The sequence below is a fragment of the Cibotium barometz genome, chromosome 2 (assembly GCF_041138505.1).
Source record: "Cibotium barometz isolate CiBa-2024 chromosome 2, ASM4113850v1, whole genome shotgun sequence".
Lineage (NCBI taxonomy): Eukaryota > Viridiplantae > Streptophyta > Polypodiopsida > Cyatheales > Cibotiaceae > Cibotium > Cibotium barometz.
In genome coordinates, this window is record NC_141047.1 from 19694412 (window position 1) to 19715358 (window position 20947).

Genomic DNA, 20947 nt, shown 5'->3' on the forward strand with positions numbered 1-20947 from the left:
AATCAACCAGATCCATGCCCGGATTCAAAAAACAACTCTTACTCCTTGTTCCAATATCTTCCTCGATGCACGCGTGGGTATCATCGACGACCTAGAGCCCGAGCACCGTATGGTCAGCACCCTCTAGGATCCTTCTTGCAGGTGACCTAGCGCTTTACTCATAGGCCACTTCCTTGGTCCCTCATTCACCGTACCAGAAGCTCACCATTTTAATCGAACCGAGGTTGTGGTCAAGACCTCGGCCGCGACCTTGCTACGCAAGATGTCCTCCAATGACTCTCCGTCAGCTTTTGCAACTTTAATAGATTAGGTCTCCACGACCTCATTCACAAGACGGTCAAAATGCTTCCCCAGCATTCTTGACATAAAACAGTCATTTAAAAACATGTCATAAATACAGTTTCTATAACGAACTCTCGTCTTTCCATATTGTTCCACATCAATCCACATTTATTTCATATGTATTCCCATTCTCATCACATCATTTTCCATCTCATCACATCTTTTCTCATTTATCCGCATCAGATCTCATCCACTTGCATCTACCCATATCCACATCTCATCACATCATATTCGTTCACATCACGCATCACATCACATTCATTCCTATCCATCACATTCATTCGTTCATATCCACCACATACATTCTCATAACCATCCCATCACATACATTCTATCCACATTATCTCACATCACTTCTATCCACATCATATCTCATTCATACACATCATATCTCATTCATACACATCTCATCTCATTCATCCACATCCATCTAATCGTTCACAGGTACGACTTCTCACATCTATCTATACATTCATGTCTATCACTTCACATCCACATCTATCTACACATTCATGACACATCACATCTCTTTACATCACATCACATGCTTCCACATACACATCTATATCCATTCTTTCACATACATCCAAATCCATTCTTTCACATACTCATTCACATCCATTCTTCACATACACATTCACATCACATTCTTTCACATACACATCCACATCCATTCTTTCACATACATATCCACATCCATTCTTTCACATACACATCCACATCCATTCTTTCACATACATATCCACATCCATTCTTTCACATACATCCACATCCATTCTTCACATATACATTCACATCCATTCTTCACTTATACATTCACATACATATCCACATCCATCTATCATTTCATTCACACCTCTGATTCTCATCACATCTCATTACATCTATTCACCTCACATCTCATCACCTCTATTCACATCATATCCATGGATCCATCATTTCATTCACACCTACTGATTCTCATCACATCTCATTACATCTATTCACCTCACATCTCATCACCTCTATTCACATCACATCCATCCATCATTTCATTCACACCTATCTGATTCTCATCACATCTCATTACATCTATTCACCTCACATCTCATCACCTCTATTCACATCACATCCATCCATCCATCCATTCATATCTAATCTGATTCACATCACATCTCATCACATCTATTCACCTCACATCTCATCACCTCTATTCACATCACATCCATCCATCATTTCATTCACACCTATCTGATTTTCATCACATCTCATTACATCTATTCACCTCACATCTCATCACCTCTATTCACATCACATCCATCTATCCATTCATTCACATCTAATCTGATTCACATCACATCTCATCACATCTCATCACCTCTATTCACATCACATCCATCCATCATTTCATTCACACCTATTTGATAGAATTTAAACATAGAATTCTTTACGCATCTATTTATGCAAAAAAAATCAACTTCAGTGGGAATAACGCTTTTATAAAAATCCCTTTATGCATTTATTTATGCATAAAAATCAATTTTAATGAGAATCACACTTTTGGAATAAAAATAAATCCTTTATGCATCTTTCTATGCATAAAATCAATTTTAATGAGAATAACACTTTTGGAATAAAAATAAATCCTTTATGCATCTTTCTATGCATAAAATCAATTTTAATGAGAATAACACTTTTGGAATAAAAATAAATCCTTTATGCATCTTTCTATGCATAAAATTAATTTTAATGGATAACACTTTTGGAATAAATATAAATCCTTTATGCATCTTTCTATGTAGCATAAAATCAATTTTAATGAGAATAACACTTTTGGAAAAAAAAATCCTTTATGCATCTTTCTATGCATAAAATCAATTTTAATGAGAATAACACTTTTGGAATAAAATAAATCCTTTATGCATATTTCTATGCAAAAAATTAATTTTAATGAGAATAACACTTTTGAAATAAAAATAAATCCTTTATGCATCTTTCTATGCATAAAATCAAATGAGAATAACACTTTTGAAAGAAAAATAAATCCTTTATGCATCTTTCTATGCATAAAATTAAATTCAGTGAAAACAACACTTTTATAATAAAAATTTTCATTATGCATCTTTCTATGCATAGAAATTAAATTCAATGAAAACAACACTTTTATAATAAAAATTTCCATTATGCATCTTTCTATGCATAGAAATTAAATTCAATGACAACACTTTTATAATAAAAATTTTCATTATTCATCTTTCTATGCATAGAAATTAAATTTAATGAAAACAACACTTTTATAATAAAAATTTTCATTTTGTATCTTTTTATGCATAGAAATTAATTTTAATAATTAATATTAGTTATATCCATGCATCTTCATAGATGAATATGTACATGTAGTAAATTAGAATATTTCTTTTAGAATGCACAAACGCTGGAAATTACTCTTTTGGAATAATATAAAAATAAACTTTCTTTTCCATAAAATTCTAGAAAATTTTACCATAACCTCCTTTGTATGGCTGACCATTTCTCATTTTTGCATTATATTTTCAATTTAAATTAACCCCAATTAGATGTAAAGGACTCTAATCTACATAATTTTCAATTTCCATCAAGAGAGTAAACAATAAGAAAAGTTTAATTAATCTTTTTGTTTAACATTCTAGGATAAAGAAAGGCTAAATTGTAAAGAAGAGAAGGGGGAGGCCTTTTCATAAAGGCATAGTATTAGAATTTGCTTTAATCAACTATAAAACAAGAAAATCAAGAAAACCATAGATTTAAAATTTAAAAGTAAGAAAAGTTTAGCTTACATAGAGTTGTAAGCTTTCCTTTGGCTTGAGGGATTGAGGGTTCTACTCTTGTTTGAAGCAAGAGTGGCCACTAATTACTTTGGAGAGGATTAAGCAAAAAACAATTGAATTATCAAGAAAATTTAATGTAATTGTCTTTGGGTAAGAGTAGAGTAACAATGCATAAACACTATTAACCTTTTACAAAGGGGGAGGCTTCTATTTAGGAAAAAGTGAGCCTCTAACCAAGCAAATTGATTCTAGAATTTTCCAGATCAGTTTGGTCAATTTTTGACCGTTTTTGGGGGGTCAGTTTAGCTTACTTTTTGGATCTAGTTGAAACAGGAGAGAGGAGAGATGAAAATATCTCATTATTTTTGAGTTTAAAACTCCTCTACACATATGAAATAGGCGCCTCCTTCATGAGGGGAGATCCCCACATTGAGGTGTCAAAAATGCATCATTTCTTCTAAATATCTCTTCTTTTTTAACTAATAAACCTTGTCCTTAGTCAACTCTTCATCTTATGTGAGCATTTACTCAATTTTGGGAGATTTTCTTTTATTCTTCAATTTATCTCCTCCCTACATTTGGATTAACCTTACGGGTCCATAGGAACCTTAATTGGACCATAATCCAATTTTTTTTGAAAATCTAGATCCTTAGGCTAAGGTCCTTTATACCTATTTTTAATTAATTCCAATTGTACATTGGACAGTTCTTTTTGAATTTCTGTTTCAAGGGAAACCATTTTAGACACTAGGAGGATTTTTATATCTAAAAATATCTCAATTTTGAATTACCTCCCTCTAGACATTTTTCTCTCTCCAGGCCAAGACAGGGTAAAACATGATCTTTCTTTTATTTCAGAGAGGGGAATAATTATAAGATCAGAAGGGGAGGTTCTTACACTTGCACACCTCAAAAGCTGGAGGGAGGAATCTTACACCTAGGGAATGAATGAATGGACAAGTCTTGCTCTACTTCTTCAAACATTCTTGCCACCAACAGAGGTCACTGTGAGTCCCTCCCTCAGACTCTTCTAGAATTGGAGTACGCACATCCAATTTCCATTCCTTTATCAGCTCATGTCTTGGATACATTGTATCCTTGACCCTTTTAGCTCTTAATTTGGCTTCGTAAATTCGTTGACACTCCTCAACCAAGGCCTTAGCTTCTTCAAGCTTCCTTATCTCTTCTTCAACTTTTGGATATTCACCAATCCCCTTAGGGGTTGCTAATATCTCTTTTTGTGTTTCTTGGGTATGCCCATCCGGTTTCGGTGCTTGGTCACTTCCTTCTTGAGTGGGTGGATCCAGTGTCAATGGTATCTTCTTCGGATCCATTCTGAATTGTAACCATGGTGTCACCCTTACCCACCTTTTCACTCTTCTCCTCCTCCTAGTTTTAGAGGTTGTAACACATGTTGGGTTTTTCCCTTTGTCCCCTTGTTTTTCTTATGCTTGTGTTAGGACATTTAGTGGCGTGATATCCCTAGGTTTCACACTTAAGGTCATGATAGTAGCATGTTAGAGGTGGAGGTAGACCTACTGGCGATATGGGCAGTCCTTGATCAAATGATCAACCCCACACTTAACACAAGTGTTGGCATGTCATTAGGCTGTGCTGCCATTAGTTGAGCTTGATGTGCATGAACCACATTGTTATTAGCTATTTGATGAGGTCCACTGCAACCAAAACACTATAGTGGCCCCCTTCTCATAGTTGAGTTTATGTCTTTACCTTTCCATTGTACCGTGGTTTGAGACATCAGCACTGGCGTGTTATTCTGTAGGACATAAAACTCTGATGCAATCTCCGCAGCCTCCTCATAGTAATCATTATTGGTTTCTACCTCATGCATGACTTCCACCTCATCCAAGGGTTCCTCAATCAATCCTTGGTTGATTTAGCCTATGGAGGTTGTGGCGGTAGAACATGTGGCGAAAAAGGTGACGTATCTTGTATCCAAAACATCCCTCTTGGTAAGTAGGATGGGTTTAGCTGCCCTGCAGCCGTAGTGGTTTGCATTGGTGGTGCTAGTAAGGCTAGTGGTACTTTGGGTGTCAAAAGTTGTGCTACAGGCTGGAGTCTCGGATACCTACACATGGAAGTGTCATGGTTCCCTAATCTCACACAATGGGCACAATAGAGTAACAGCCTTACTCTTAATTGAGGGAATTCAGTAGTGGTATGATTCATTCTGAAAAGGGAACACTAAACCAAATCTCTCCGGGGGGATAGAGATGAGCATTCCCCCTGATGCTTCTCTCCCATCCTTGACTTTTAGTTTATCCAGTATGGCACTGAGCTCATCCACAGTCATATTCCCAACTTGCTTGCTCCGAGCTCCTGTGTCCTGGTGGTGACTTGAGACTCGTAGTGTTGTTGCTACAAGCTGCCTTGGCATTTTCAGGTTGTGGCAATTCAAGCATATTATCTATTCTATTGCCAGCTTACAACATGCATCTAGAGTAGTCGGTCAGGCTAATACTAGATAATCATGCATTTTAAGATCCCGGACTCCTCTTCAGAAGCAAGGCAATAACTGATCATCGGTTAGCCTCTCCCATAATTTGCATCTTGAATTCAAGTGCTTGAGTCGAGATATATAATCTCACATGGAATCATTTTCTTTTTGCTTAATATTATGGAGCTGAGCTACAGGGCTCCATCTGTCATCGCTTCGAGCAAAGCTTGGTACGAACACATTCTTAAGCCTGGCCCAAATTGACTTTATCCTATGGCTTTAGGGTTCCATTGATGAGCCTTTCCTTCTTCTAGGGTCAGCCGAGAAGGCATGGATTATGGTCACATCACTCACTGTCCCACAGGTTTCACAGGTTGACTCAATTACCTCAATATGTTGGATCGGGTCCCCATCCCCTGAGAACTTTTGTACAAGCTTGGAAATGATATGTGGCTTCATCTGGGATGGTCTGGATTCTAGAGTGGTGCCTAGCTCTCTAACCATTCCTCGTCCCATTTCCACGGTCATATTTAGTAGATCAGCCCTTGTGATTGCGTTAAGATTTGCATTAGGATCCACAATTAGTCTTAAAGGAGCTACTCCCCCCTACCTAGACCTCGTTCACTCGTTCTCTTCCTACATTCGCTCTTCTAGGAAATTCGGGTCTATGGCTAGGTCCGGCCAACTCCTCATGGTGGAAGGGCTCATTATTATAGCAACCTCTACCTGCTTTGTTGGATTAAGAGCTCCATGCACTCCTGCAAGAATGTAGGATCATTGATCATTTCTTCTATGTCTTCCCTTGTATAAAGGCAATCCTCACCCTCTCCAGATTCCCTAGGTAAGTGGTCACCTTCATTTTGCGTATCAAAGCCTTCCTTTGCCCTTGGCTCTTCATTGATGGGTTCTAGATTTGGGATTGCTCCCTCAGTCATACCTATTCCCATGCTATCAATGGCATTTCTAGATGTTTTTGGTTCCTTGCCACGTAATTGAAATGGATTTACATTTTCCATTTCCTTCTGTTCCTTGTTCTTCTAGTATCGAGCTCTTGTTTCCTTAAGCCCAATAATCGCAGTTGTCGCTCTATTTCAACCCTCTTTAAGTCTATTTCAACCCTCTTTAAGTCTATTTCTATTTCCTCTGATGTAGGGAAGAAGTCTTGACCTGTCCTAGTTGCACTTTCCTTCTCTCTCCTAACCCTAGGGGTTGTTCCACTAATCCTCATAATGTTAGTTAGCTTGGAGCCAAAAGGTTGGGTTGGTAATTCTAGTCTTAGACCTTGTTTAGTGTGCTGGTTGATGGGTCCGTGCCCGTTGATTGCGCTTTGTCTTCTCTGTGCTGGGTTGGAGGCCATAAAATCCCCTGGCTATATCAAAGATTCCATTGGATTTTATCGAGGAAGATGGTTTTTCTTCCTCTCCAAAATCAGAGTTGTAACCCTTCTTCCGTGGACTCTTCACTACTTGTATCAACAATGGTTAGATTCCTCTGAGCTCAAACACTCAATTGAGTGCTTGCTGAGTGGCCTAAACCAACACTCCTTTGGGATAAGAAGATCATGGGTGATTGGATGCACTATCAGTAGGAGTAAGATAGTCTCCAATGAGTTTATCGGACCTCAAGTTCATGAGTGCAATTTGACAGGCTAAATCACTACTCAAATTAGTTTTTCATAGGTTTCTATCAAACTGAGTTTTTGGGTCGTGAAACTACAGTCAGTGGTTCATGCCGTGAAATAGGGAATGGTTCATGCCATGAAACTTGAAATGGTTCACGTAGTGAAGTAGCAGAAAGCATAAATCATTCACGTCATGACCTGTTTATTGCACTTTCACATGTTAAGTAGACACTTTGGATTTCCAAGTCTAAGTCGCCTTGATTTGAGTCGGATAGACTCCAATTGTACGATTAAGGCACTCCCCTAACTTTAGTCTGACAACCCTTAGTTCGTGAATTAGATCCGTAATAACTGGAAGTTCACGTTGTGAATTGTAGTAAGCAAGGGTTCACGTCGTGAAATAGGAAATGGTTCACGTCGTGAAACAAGAAATGGTTCATGCCATGAAACTTGAAATGATTCACATCGTAAAAAAGTGGTCAATGGTTCACACCGTGAAACAAGAAATGTTTCACGTTGTGAATTATCTCACTGCTAATTCATGGATAAGATTTCTTCAGATTTGTTGTGTCAGGATAAGGTACCCTATTTTTGGCAAGGTAATCCAAAAATTTATGGGGCAGTGATTGCGGAAGGCGGTTCACGCCATGAAACAACAGGAAATGGTTCACGTCATGAAACAACAGGAAATGGTTCACGTCATGAACCATTTTCTACACTTTCATGTGTTAAGTCTCCACGTCGACAAAATGAAGTTTGGAGTGTCATTTACCTCTCCAAATGTTCCAGAATGGTTGTGCTAAGGGATAAGAATGTAATGCAAGTTATAAGCACATCCATTAGCTTCTTGTTTTGTAATTTTTATAAATTTTTTATAGAAAAAACAGAAAACAAAGTATCAGACTTGCTCACTCATGGTAGTAAGTTTTGTGAGATAAAAACATCAAAATTAAAAGAAGTGCAACTTTGCTCTAGGATAACCCAAGTACTCACCCACACACCAAAAACACACTATTTCTCATAACTTTTCTCTTCCAATCAAACCTTATCTATACATTCTCTTCACAATGCACTTTTTGAATGCAAAGGCAATCATGAATCTTGCATAGTGGGAGTTGAAGCTCAAAGAGTATGGAAGAAACAAAGGTGTTTCCCCAGTAGCAGCGCCAAAAATGTTATGGGCTACCACACCTCCCAAGAGAGAACTCTAAACATTCACAATCGGAAGAAGCAATAGACAACAACCATCATTGGGTACTTACCAATGCTTCGAGCACGTCCCTTGAGGTCCCCAAGCTCATTTTCTGAAGCTCCACCTCTCCAAACTCCACCTCCATGCTGTCACCGTAGAGTCGCTCACACCACAACACAAGGCAATCTCCACACATACATGCATAGAAAAGGAACATGCACTAGAGTACACACACACACACACACACTCTCTCTCTCTCTCTCACAAGACAAGGCAAGAGCTCTCATAGCACAAAGGGGGATTGTGTTTTTTCATTATGAGAAATCACTTATATACAACTGGCCCTTATTCACACTTAGGCACCCAAAACTTACTAACTAAGGCCTTGGGTGGCCATTATCTCATAATGTACAACTTTTATAATGCCTTTTGATAACACTTATTAATGTCCTCAAATGGAGGAGCATATTTGTTAATCCAAAATGGGATTAACAAACAACAACCAATCATTTTCTATGCTTATAGAATGTCGACGAAGCTCCTTGCATGTCTTAGCCACCATGACACTAGTCCCTACAAAGAAATCAATGACTAATTTCCCCTCCATTATGAAAGTACCAAGGATCCACCTGCCAAAATGAAGAAAAACTTAAGATTAATGTCCATGATTATATTGAATCATTACCAACAAAAAGCTAGTAGTGTTCATTCTTAACCTTGCAGTCTCAAAGGGTCACTCAGGTGCACCCCGTAGAGGATGATTATTTGTCTCCCTAATATGAGTGGTATGCTTTCCTTTTAGGTGGAGTGACTCACTTAAAAGGTCAGTGAAGTGTGTAAATCCATAGTCTGTAGAAGATGAGGCATCATTGCCATTCATTCTCACATATGTTGGAGGTTGGACGTGGGTGCTGAACAAACACCCTAAACAATCAACATTATAACTACACACTCATGACATACTCCTTGTTTGTTTGAAAAGTGATTTAGAATTTTCTTTTAATACCCCAATACTAAAAGAAAAGAAAGTGGTGATTCATACCTGTTTAAAATTTATCTCATCAAAGCGATGGTAACTCTCTTGTTGCAACTCAAGATATAAAGTGTGTTGTAGAGCTAGATCATGTGCTCTTACTGTCTCCACTACGTCACTAAAATGATCACCGATGCAAGTGGTTACGAAGATTACATCCTCTCTTAAACAATCATTAGCAAGCACACATGTATCCTCAACAAGCTCTTTCTTCTAAACGTTCCATAGCGAGGGACTAGAGGATTGTCCTTCTCAATAGGCAACCTTATTGGGAAATCTGCCCACACCATTGAACATCTTGCCAAAGATGAGGACTGGCTTCCTATATTTCCAGACTTGTTTAAGCCTGCAATAAACTTTTCTAACCTAGTGTAATGTATGGGAGCCAAGTTAATATTAGAACTTCGATAAAGCATCATCATCTTCATCCTCCTCATCTTCCCCGTCTCGTCCACCTCCTCATCTTCATCCTCCTCCACCTCCTCATCTTCCCCGTCTCGTCCTCCTCTTCCTCATCATTATCCGTCTCATCTTTGCTTACAACCTTTCTTTTTTGGTCACTTTCTTCCTTTTCTGGGGAGCAATTACTCCACAGTTGACTTGCCACCTTTCTTATTTATGCCAAGATTTGATGCAACTTTGCCTTGCCCACTTGCTTCTTTAGATCCCATAATTGTGGTGAAACTCTTTGTCTTACATGTGCAACATTTATATGTAATGCTTCCTTGTGTGCCTTCCCTTGTTACACCTTTTTTTCCATGGCCTATAGGTTCCTTTAATCTCTCGGCTCCAGACCGCTTAGGTTGATGTAAATCTGCATCACAAAATTACGTTAAACAAATGGACAACTATGCAAGTCATACAATATACCCACCACTTGGTAGTAAATATAAAAATTCAGAAGTAGTGTTATCAGCGTATAATTGGTGCACAATCTCATGGAATGAAGTATTCTTTTCTATGCATACCTATATATGGTGCGTCATGCCGTACACATTAGGTGTGGCTGAGCCGATGCTATGACCGAGGACCACATTACTTTGTGCCAAGACACAAATGCGGTGTCGAAGTGTTTTGCTTTGCAATTGCTCAAATAATTTTTCAAGGGTATTATTCCCTTTGATTCTCCTTCCTGGTGAACCTTGGCTTCTCTTCTTCCATTTTGCAATTCATATCAAGTGATGTGCTTAGTAAGTGATGCCAATAAATGTGCTTGTTGAAGAACATAACGGAATGCAAGTTCTTTGCATTGTATACGTGCAATCTTCGTGGTATTCTTTCCTCTAGCAATTATTTGAACCAACTTTCTCTTTCTATACAAATAGAGTAGCCACACATTATACTCTCACACATTATTTGAACCAACTTTGGATTTTTACACAGCTATGAGTTATAGCTTCTCTATTGTGAATTGTTGCTGCTTCTCATGCCAATCATGGTACTTAAATACAACATCAAAGAAATCCTTTCCATTTGTAGTATTTGCATGACTGTGAATGTGTAGCCCTTTTTCATGAAAATCAACTCTATTTCCTTCAAGTAATTCTGGTACGCCTCCTCCTCATCTACAATGCATTCCGCTTCCTTAGGCAATCCTCTTGTTTTCATTTGAATCATCTTCTTGAAGTCATCCTGCAATTATAAATCAAGATGGATAATTTTAGGAAAGCTAGAGCTAAACAAGCTACGTCTTTGATGCAGATATGAGAGGTGCACACACAAACATTACCTAAAAAATAAATTGGGACAACAGTGCCATTGGGACACTGAAACAACTTGGTTTGGCCACTTTTTTATTATTGTGAGAAACTATTGATGATAGACTAACACGACTTCTAATACACACTGGAATTTATTCACATGGTGTCCAAGCCGGAACATCAAAGACATTGCTTGATAAGACTAAAGTAATGGTTCAAAGAGTAATTAAAGTTGATACATGTGCTAGTCCAAGGAAGGTGCAGATGTGTGTTGCCAAGGAGTTGATGCTAACTTTATTAGTATGAGGAAGGAGATCAAGGACATGACCTTGGAGATAAAGAATTCAATAATGTGCTAGAAGAGCTCGGCCCGCTAGTTGAGAACAAGTGGGAATTAAATTAAAGAAGCATTTGTTAAGGCCATATATATGAAGCGATTAAAATTTCCTTTCTTGTAGGTTTCGAAGGTCAGTAGCTTATGCACGCAAAGGGCCTCTTGCCTGATCTTTTGGCTATGATGACTTGCTACATTTGAAGAGGGATTGCAATTCCATGGAAGCCGATTTCTAGGTCAAGGCAATGAGATCGATCGTTGTTTTGTTTTCATGATGTCTACTAAAGAACAGCCTCAGGTATTGAACTCGTCAATAGAATGAAACGTTCAGGGAATGGTGGTCTAAGGAGAGCTTGGATCTAATTTGACCACACTAGCCGCATCATGGATTGGGTAACAATGGCTTGTCACGTTTATGATCTAAGGTAGTGCTAGTAATAATGGCTTTCACAAAAAAATAGTTCTTTGTTATTACCTCTTTTAGCACATTGACTTTTATTTGTAGCCTGTAGGAACTTCTAACTGTTGCAACTTGGGAGATGAAAGAAGAGGATAAGACTTCCCAAGTATTATTTTGGGAGTGCATAAATAATGTCATGGTGACACATGGATTTGAAAAGGTATGCTTTTTTGGTTTCATGGTAGATGAAGCCCAAGCAAATTGGAATACCATTAGAGAAGTCTACAATGAAGGACAAGAAATCAAAGTTTAGGAACACTCATGTTTATTTCATTGGGAACAAAGCCTAAATATACATACCACAAAGTATGTTATAAAGGCTTTCCAAGGTGTACATAAGAACGTGTGCGAGAAGTGGCAAATCAAGTCAACAAAAAAGGCTGCATTGGGTCCAAGTCTTGAAAAGCTCATTGAGAGGGAAAATGTGCATACTCCAACTAGCATAAGCTGTAAGGATAGTAAAGAACACCACTGCACGTACACCTATGTACAAGGCCCCAACTCCTTTGACATGTGATCGAGAATTAGCCTGACATAAGAGACGATGATATAATGTAATTGATGTGGATGAAGATATGGACACAAGATATGAATCGAGTGACAAAATCATATTGGAAGCACCCATACGCAAGGTAGTTTGGGCAATTAGGAGAACTCCAATAGGCATCTGAGTAAAGTGTTTGGGTTATATAGGTAGTAGTAAGTGTGGTCACATGATTGTAGGATGTGCAAAAAGAGTACCTACACCATCATTTTTTTCAACAAGGTCCCATGTTGTTGGGAAGACTAGTTAAGATGTGGTTTTGCAATAATGACATCATGCATACATGGGATGTGGATAAGAACATTTACCATCCCCCACACAATGTGCCTACTACATGGCCAGTGGTGGTTGAAGGCACAAATCTGACAGTTGAAGAGGTTAATGCATTGGTGCTTGTTGCAGGCTATAACTTACAGAGTAAGACATTGGGAAGGGAGCAACAAACTCCTATGAGATCAAGTCAACCAGAAATTCCTAGGGAAGAGACAAACACATTTAGAAATGTTATGTCACGAGATGGCTGTCGCACAAGATACATAACATGCATTTAAGAAGAAGCTGCAAAAGGATTAAGAAAGAACTAGATACTAATGCACAAGCTACACAAGTGCAAGTGTTTCAATCTTCTAAACATGAGTCCTTCACCCCATTGAGACGTTTGGAGAAGGTTCTCATGTGGGAAGTTATAATGTGCACATAAAAATTCATCCATCATGCTCATGCTGAGATTTTTTGGGAAGGGTCAAGAAGCAAAAACCCTACTTGGCATGCAAGCACTTGTACTTTGTGTACATGAGAGTCATGGGATTGAGCCAAAATGAAAATATGTTTATCCACCAACCAATTTTGACAGAAAGGGAGGTAACCGAATGTCTACACAGAGAATGAACTTACCCTGAATTGGTTTAGTGGACAACTCATGTTCCCAGTTTAACTTTAGATATGTCTGGGATGTGTGAAAATATTCTGGGGTATCATTTTATTGAAACAACTTTATTTTGCTTTTGATTCAGATGTCTGATTTTATTAGAGTAATTTTATTTTGCTTTTGAGAGAGAGAGAGAGAGAGAGAGAGAGAGAGAGAGAGAGAGAGAGAGAGAGAGAGAGAGAGAGAGAGAGAGAGAGAGAGAGAAATGTTTAGGGGTATCATTTTATTGGAATGATTTATTTTGCTTTTGATGCAACTATTTTGAACACATGCAGCATGAGGGCGTCCCTCCATATGCGGTGACCTATATGTGCATCTTGAAAGCCGGTGGCACTATATGGCAAGTGCAGTGCACTAGAAAAAGCTAAGTGCATGCTTAAGGAGCTCTTTTCTTAGAATGTTGCCTCTTTGAATGCACTAATCATAGGATATACACAACAGGGCCAAGGTGAGAAAGCTCTAAACAATTATGAATGTATGTAGCATGAGGGCAGCATAGTGCATGCTTGAGGAGCTCTTTTCCTCCCCAGAGAAGGCCCTTTTACAGACCTCCAAGAAGAACAAGTCTGGGACCCAAATGTGTAGTGGGGAGATCAATGCATTAGGTCACATGGCAGATAGCTCCAAGACATAGCCTTTAGCCTTTGTTGCATCTCTCACTATAGGCTTTGTCAAGCTCTTGCTTGGGATTTCTTTTGAGTACTATATTCAGCAGTGCTTCATATCTTCCTCTCTCTCTCTCTCTCTCGTCTCTCTTTCTATGTAGACATTCACAATTTCTATATAGGGATCACTTCTTTACTAGATATAAAGTCATTTTGCTATGTGGAAATTATCATGTGCTATATAGGAACCACTTATTTGCTAGAATAATATATAAGAAATCATGATTCCTAGATTAGATGAGAAAAAAGTGTGTTGATATCTAGCAAATTTTGAAGATAGACTTGACTTCACTATATAGGTTTGTGTCTAAAGTCCCTTGTGAGCCTGTATATCATTTTGGGCGCTACACACTTTCTCTTAAAAAGTACCCATAGCTCCCAACTCACTCCTCTCTCAATGAATAAAGGTTCCTACTTCATGGAAAATTTCTATTATTTGCTGGAAAGTGATAATATGCAAACTTTGCAAGACAAATATCTTAGGATCTATTGTTGGATCTGGTTGATGTAAAAAGATGAAATATATCACACTATGGACTATAATGTCATTGTATGGATATTTTAGATGTTACACCAATCAAGGGATATTTGATTTGCTATGGACAAAGAGGCATAAATTATGAATTCATGACTACAGCTACCATAAATTTATGACTACACCTACCCACCTACATTGCAAAGCTTCAACAGCAAAATGTAGCCATTGGGTCAAGTTAAATTTGTTCATATCTAACAAACTTCATCTTGACCGTTAGGATTACTAGGATTATTTTCCATGTTGCTGCAGCAAGCTAATAAAGTCTTTCTCCCCTTTCACCCCAAAGTGCCTTGTGGATTGTGTTGATTCCTTAAAGCCCTTATGTTCTACAATGAGATTTTGTAGTTTTAAGTGGTTTATATATCTCTGTGTGTTCTTTGTGTGCCAAGCTGTATCTTCCAAGGAAATCTTTTCAATTTAATTGTATGCCTGTTAAGCAAAGACACTTCATTTCAATCACGTTTGACAAGATGTGCTTTTTGAAAATATGGCCAAGTAGGGCTATGGATTTGAAGTAAAAGACCACTCAATCAGAAGCCCTCTGGTATTATGTCGAATCACTACTTAGAACTCGAGACAATGGCCTTGAATTTCTTTTCAACACAAGGTTTTACATTCATATAAGTATCATTTTACATCCACTATCGTTCTTAGCTCTCCATGGTTTAGCTATTAACTAACACACTAGAAACACGACCTCAACTGAGGGTGCCTGTCCACATAAAGCATCCTCATTGAGTCATGGATGACTTCACCAAACCAATGGGGCTAGTACACTGTAAATGACTTGAGTAGGACAAAATGCCATCCTGCCAGAAAGAGCAATGGGACATGTAATTTAAGTATGGTTGTCAATGCCCTTGTGGTGGCAGCTAGCTTTAAAGTTACAAAATTGTGTAGAATGCCAACACGGAATGGGCTCTTTTAGCCTCTAAATCCTTGACAAAAAGGGCCACTTCCAATTGTTCCCATCTTCCATACGCAGATTCCGTACCAAATGCAAACCCCCCGCCATCATCACTACCCAAAATTCCTAATTTGGAAGCAAGGCCAAGGGTGGGCCCTGTTTTCGAAAAATAGCTCCGTTGGTAGATCCTAACTTTACATGACCTGAGTATTAGTGGTATTTCTTTACTATAGTCCCAGTAGAACATAGTAAAGCAATGTAGTTGGTAAGGCAACCAGCATACCAAATATAACTCTGCAATCCACCAAACTTCATTGTCAGTTCTCAAACCATGCCAAACGAATGATGAGAAGTTACCAAGTGATTCCCCTTTCAATGTGTAGGTTTACATCCTACCAAACAGAAGACAACATTACATATACAGAACGAGTTAAGTGCAAATGGGGAGAACATACGCCGTGCTGAGTATATCCGGGTGCAAGTCATACTCCCTTGCAAATACAAACGGAACAATTCCTTGAGGTAGCGCCGCCTGAAAACACATCCAAAACACATGCATAATCAGCAAACACTTGTATGAATTATAAAATTTAAGAGCCTCTTTATAGAATGAGACTACGGACACTAATGGAGGGGTGTTTACCTGAACAATGGCAGCATGGAGATCAACACCTCGCAAGCCAACTGCGATTGAAGAAGCTGCCATGACTGCAGGCCCTGTCAGAAATCTAACTGCCATTGCAAAGGTGGCAAGTGTCGCACCACACGCAATCAGCCTGGGCTGAAGTGCCATAAACAGACCTGAAAAACCAAGCTGATATCATCACACAATAATCTTCTACACGGAGTGCATTTGGGCAGTATGACAATCATCCATCAACTTGTAATGAAAAAATGAGATTTCTACCTAGACTAAACATAGCCATCCCAAGGCCAGCATCTGACAGTAAGCTGATTGAGTTCAAAATGATCTTTGGCATGGCAATGTTCCACCTGAAGCAACATCAAAAATTTAGGCTTTCGTGTTTCTTTTAGTTAAATTGGGGCCAATAGTAGTAAAAAGCGCTTACCTGAATGAAATTAAAGACCAAACTAGGCCAAGCAAACTTGAATATGTGTTTGGGTTTTGAAGAAGTTTCCGGCCGACCATCCGAAGAATGAGCTTGGCAAGGACCGGGGTTGGGGGCATTTCCTTAGGCTTCCCAAAACCTTGCATTTTTGGAGAATGTGCCCCTGTTGAGGACTTGGATATGCTTTGCCTATGTTTATCTGCACACAAGCCTGTCTCGCCGGGGAATTTAGCTCTGCTACCAAAACTGAAATCTTCGCCTACATAGGGAGCCGGTGGCGGTATGGGTGGATTAAGTGGCTCATGAAGATCTGCACGTAAAAAAAATAAGCTTAGTATATGACACTGCTCAACAAGTGTCAGCCATTTTACTTGTTGCTGTGACAAGCTTAACATCAAGGTAAGGCTATGTGTCACTAAGAAGCTCAAGTGGCTTACCCCCATTAGGTGTTTGCTCATTGAGAGGCTGCACATGCATTCGCACTTCTTTCGGGTCATGGGCAGCCTTGGTGTGGTCGGTGGCGCTTAAGTCATTGCCCCCAAAGACATGCAAGCCACCTTCTGACATAGGGGAAGCAGTGGAGCTCCAAACAAACATGTGGAGCTCCTTACCATCATCTTCTAGCTTTGGAGAAGCTCTTGGGTCCACTATCTTTTTAGCTGGCTGAGAAGCTTTGTTATGCCCTTGCCCTCCTCCGGCAGGGGTCTCATGAAAGGGCACGCTATTAGGAGCTTGATTCCTCATGCCATGGCCATGGCCATGGCTAAGAGGTCCATAAGAAGGTGGAGGCATGCGTGGAGAGTTAATACCTCTCCCACCACCTGCTTGCAGCTCTTTATAGTTATCTTCATTCACATTAGATGCCCTAGGCGTTGGGCCGCGCGACGACTGCACAGAATAGACATCAGAGCATGTGAAATTGGACTGTCTAGGGCTTCCAGCTCTGTTAGACATCATGGAATGGATGTCATGGTGATTCATCCCATACTCTCGGGGTGTGTTATTCCGAGAGGAGTACACTGAGTATATTTCAGCACCTGTCAAGTTTGAAGGCCTCGGGGTAATGGCCTTTGATGAAGGCATGGAAGCCAAACCCAAAGACCTTCTTGGGGAGGCAAATGGATTGAGGGCTTGAGACCGAGATGATGTTGAGCGGCGGATGGTGACACGGATTTTGCCATCATCACCCACATCGGCTTGGGTCTGCAGGGGCTCTCTACCATCGAGGGAGACGACATCGGAGTCGACTTTGAAGGAGACGATGGAGGCAGCATTGTCGGGGAACTGCTCCATGACAAGGAGTCTGGCAGCTCTGTATTCAAAGAGGAAGAGCATGAGGGTATACCATATGATGCATTGGAGGACCACTAGCTGCACCATGAGGCCACCGTAGAACTGGCCATACATGGCAGTGAGCATGGGGATGCCCATGACAAGAGTGTTGGGCAGGGTGGCCACAGCAAAGAGGGTGATCATCCAATCCAAGCTACCGCTTCTGGAGAATTTGGCCCAGGTGGCCAGAACCACCAAGATGGCCAATTTGGAGATGGTGTCTGCCAATATGAACATCCCGTCCATCTTGTAAGGATTGTTGGAAGAGATGAAGTGGAAAGACAGCAAGGGCACTGCAAACACTGCCACGAAGCGGTTAATACCAGAGCACTGCACAGGAGTGAAGATTTTCCACCATCTCACAGACCCATAAGCCAAAAACATGGCCACATAGAGAGGCACCAACGCACTGAGCACAGTGTAGAGATCCTTGATGCTTATCATCTTGTTTGCCAAAAATATCCAAAATAATTGCAACCCAAGATGGGCAGGGCTTCAAAATGCGAGAAAAAAAGTCAGAAAAAAGTAGCTAGTCCGCTCAAGAGCCCGTTACAGGAAGCACTACAGAGCCTATTACAGAAAGAACTACCATTACACAGACGCACAGCCACCCAGAATTACTCGCTAACACGTTGGGTAGCTTAGAATAAGTGTTAAATTGGGCAGAAAGCTAGGTGGTTTTGGCTGGTCTGTGCTGTAGGACATGTCCGAAACAGCAAGCCCAATTGCATACAAAAGCTTTACTCTGTTGTGGGCGGAGAGTGCATAAGAAAGAGGAAAGCTCGCCTGTGCACAAAAAGAAGGGTAGATTGGAATAGTATAAAAGAGGAAGGGAGGTGGGAGGGAGTAAAAGGCTAATAAAAAGGGCACTTGAGTTTTTTTTGGTAGGGGACAGAAGAACAGACAGCATGTGGGAGCACAGACTGACTGATATTATAAAGATCCCATTTATATTTTAATATAGAGACTCTAGGAGGATTGCAATTTGTACAGCCGTTCCCGGCTGTGGGCTGCGCTGCGCATGAATGTGAAGCCACACAGGACAACTCGTGTGTGTGAACTCGGAAGCCCATGGTGTGTTCACTTAGGAGAAGTAGGAAAGTAGGAAGAAAGAAATGAGCAATGCTGAATCTTTGGTTATCCCCATAACCATTGGCCATGGCTCATGTGTGAAGGGCTCCTAGTGGGACCATAGCTCATCTCTAACATAATCAAAGAGCTACTCTTGGGGCATTGAAGCTCCTTCATTACATGTGCGTGCACCTCGTCGTCTCGATGGGGATTCCTTTCTAACCACTTGTGAAATACCCCTGTATTATACACAACTACAATACACACTCTCTTACATGGGAATCCTCAGTTTTATACCCTTAAATATTTATTACATTCACATGGGTTTTTTTCCCGTTATTAACAAACCTCACTCTTGTTGTTTCGTTTCCAATTTTCCAACCTCAAAAACCACCATATTGTGCACCCACATGTTAAATGGCATGAGTGAAACGGCATTGGCTCTTACGAAGTAAACACATGGGCATTTACACACCAAGCTCCATTCAAGAAGTTGCCTTGCTATGGGCCAAGCATTGATGATGAGTCTCTATGACCTTCCTTTATCATCAAAAAGTCTTCTACAATGCACCTAAAAACTAACCTAGAAAACATCGCATGCACCTACATGCGATTCATGTGATTGGAAACTACCTAAAGGTGAAGTTGTAAGTTTGTAGAACCTATTTTCAAGGCCTTATATTAACAAAAAAGTTGTAAGTTTGTAGAGCCTATTTTCAAGGGCTTATATCAACAAAAAATGTGGGTTTATAATTGTTATCCTTGAAAAGTCAAAGATGCAATGCCTTTTTTGGAAAGTAGTTTAATGTATTATATTAGTAAAGGCCCAAATTACAGCTATACAATGTCACATCCTTCAGAACCAATGTCCAGGATGGACCACGAAACTTGAACCTATATACATTGGCCAATAGACATATACATCATTAAAAACTTAATATATCAAATCACAGTATGCCACCAACATGCCACATTCATTACAGGAAGCACTAGCCTCAACCCAGACTATCTACACCAACAAACCAGAGGAGCACCACCACAGCAGATTATTAGCATCAAGAGCCAACTCCACTGGCATATGAGTAGCACTAGAGCTAAGTCCCCACTAATAGAGGACTGAGACCAGCCCTCATCATAGGACATTTCACCATCATAGCACTCAGAGCCAAGTCCCCACTAGTAGAGGACTGAGACTAGCCCTCATCATAGGACATTTCACCAACAGAGAGACGATCCCCACCAACAACATAGGAAAACCCTAGCAAGTTCGAGTTCCCTTCACAGGAGTGACCAATAGCATAATAGTCACCAATCATTAAACTAGAGGTATGAAGAGAACATCAACACACATGAACACCTTCTTACCAAGAAATGAGCCTCATCTAATAATGTTGTGATTTAGCATTAAAGGCATCATCGCTACCTAGTGTCTAGTAGTTGAAGCCAACCATCAATAGATAAGTACCAACAAGATGCGGGATCCCTAAAAGACACCCCAAAATCTCATTCATCATAATCCCTACATCAAAGTTTGGAAAGCTTGTGAAGACCAATTGTTTTTATTTCCATTGTCATTTCCATCAAGAACCCAACATTAGCCTTCACAAGACAAATAAGGGCTTCTATATTCACCCCTTGAATTGAGGAACTCCCTATATATCATTCCTAGTAGTCATTTATTGTTGTAACATGTTTTAAGCAATAATCTCATTATTATTAAATGTCTTCCTTTCTACATCTGTGAGTATACGATATAATTTTGATTCTTATATTTACAAGTGCAAATTTGCATAACAAATGACCTTAAAATGGAAAAACCCAATGAATTTTACCCATTGCTCAATGACAAAAAATAGAGTATCTTAACCTTTCTATCCTTATTTTACTAACTCTCAACCCATGTAAAAGAAAAAGTATATCCATAAACGAAAAATTTAATCTTTCAAGTGAAATGAGTAAGACATTA

The 20947-nt window shown here is 39.6% G+C and overlaps 1 protein-coding gene across 1 annotated transcript; it reads right to left on the reverse strand.

The window, feature by feature from the left end:
• Positions 1 to 15191: 15191 nt before the first annotated feature.
• On the reverse strand, positions 15192 to 18843 carry LOC147640776 (putative auxin efflux carrier component 1b). Its single transcript, XM_086815075.1, has 6 exons — positions 17016 to 18843; positions 16579 to 16888; positions 16416 to 16501; positions 16152 to 16309; positions 15964 to 16040; positions 15192 to 15802 (listed from the first exon to the last, which is right to left on the reverse strand). The coding sequence occupies exons 1-6, from the start codon at positions 18352 to 18354 to the stop codon at positions 15736 to 15738; spliced, it is 2037 nt and encodes a 678-aa protein (XP_086671201.1). The 5' UTR covers positions 18355 to 18843; the 3' UTR covers positions 15192 to 15735.
• Positions 18844 to 20947: the final 2104 nt, after the last annotated feature.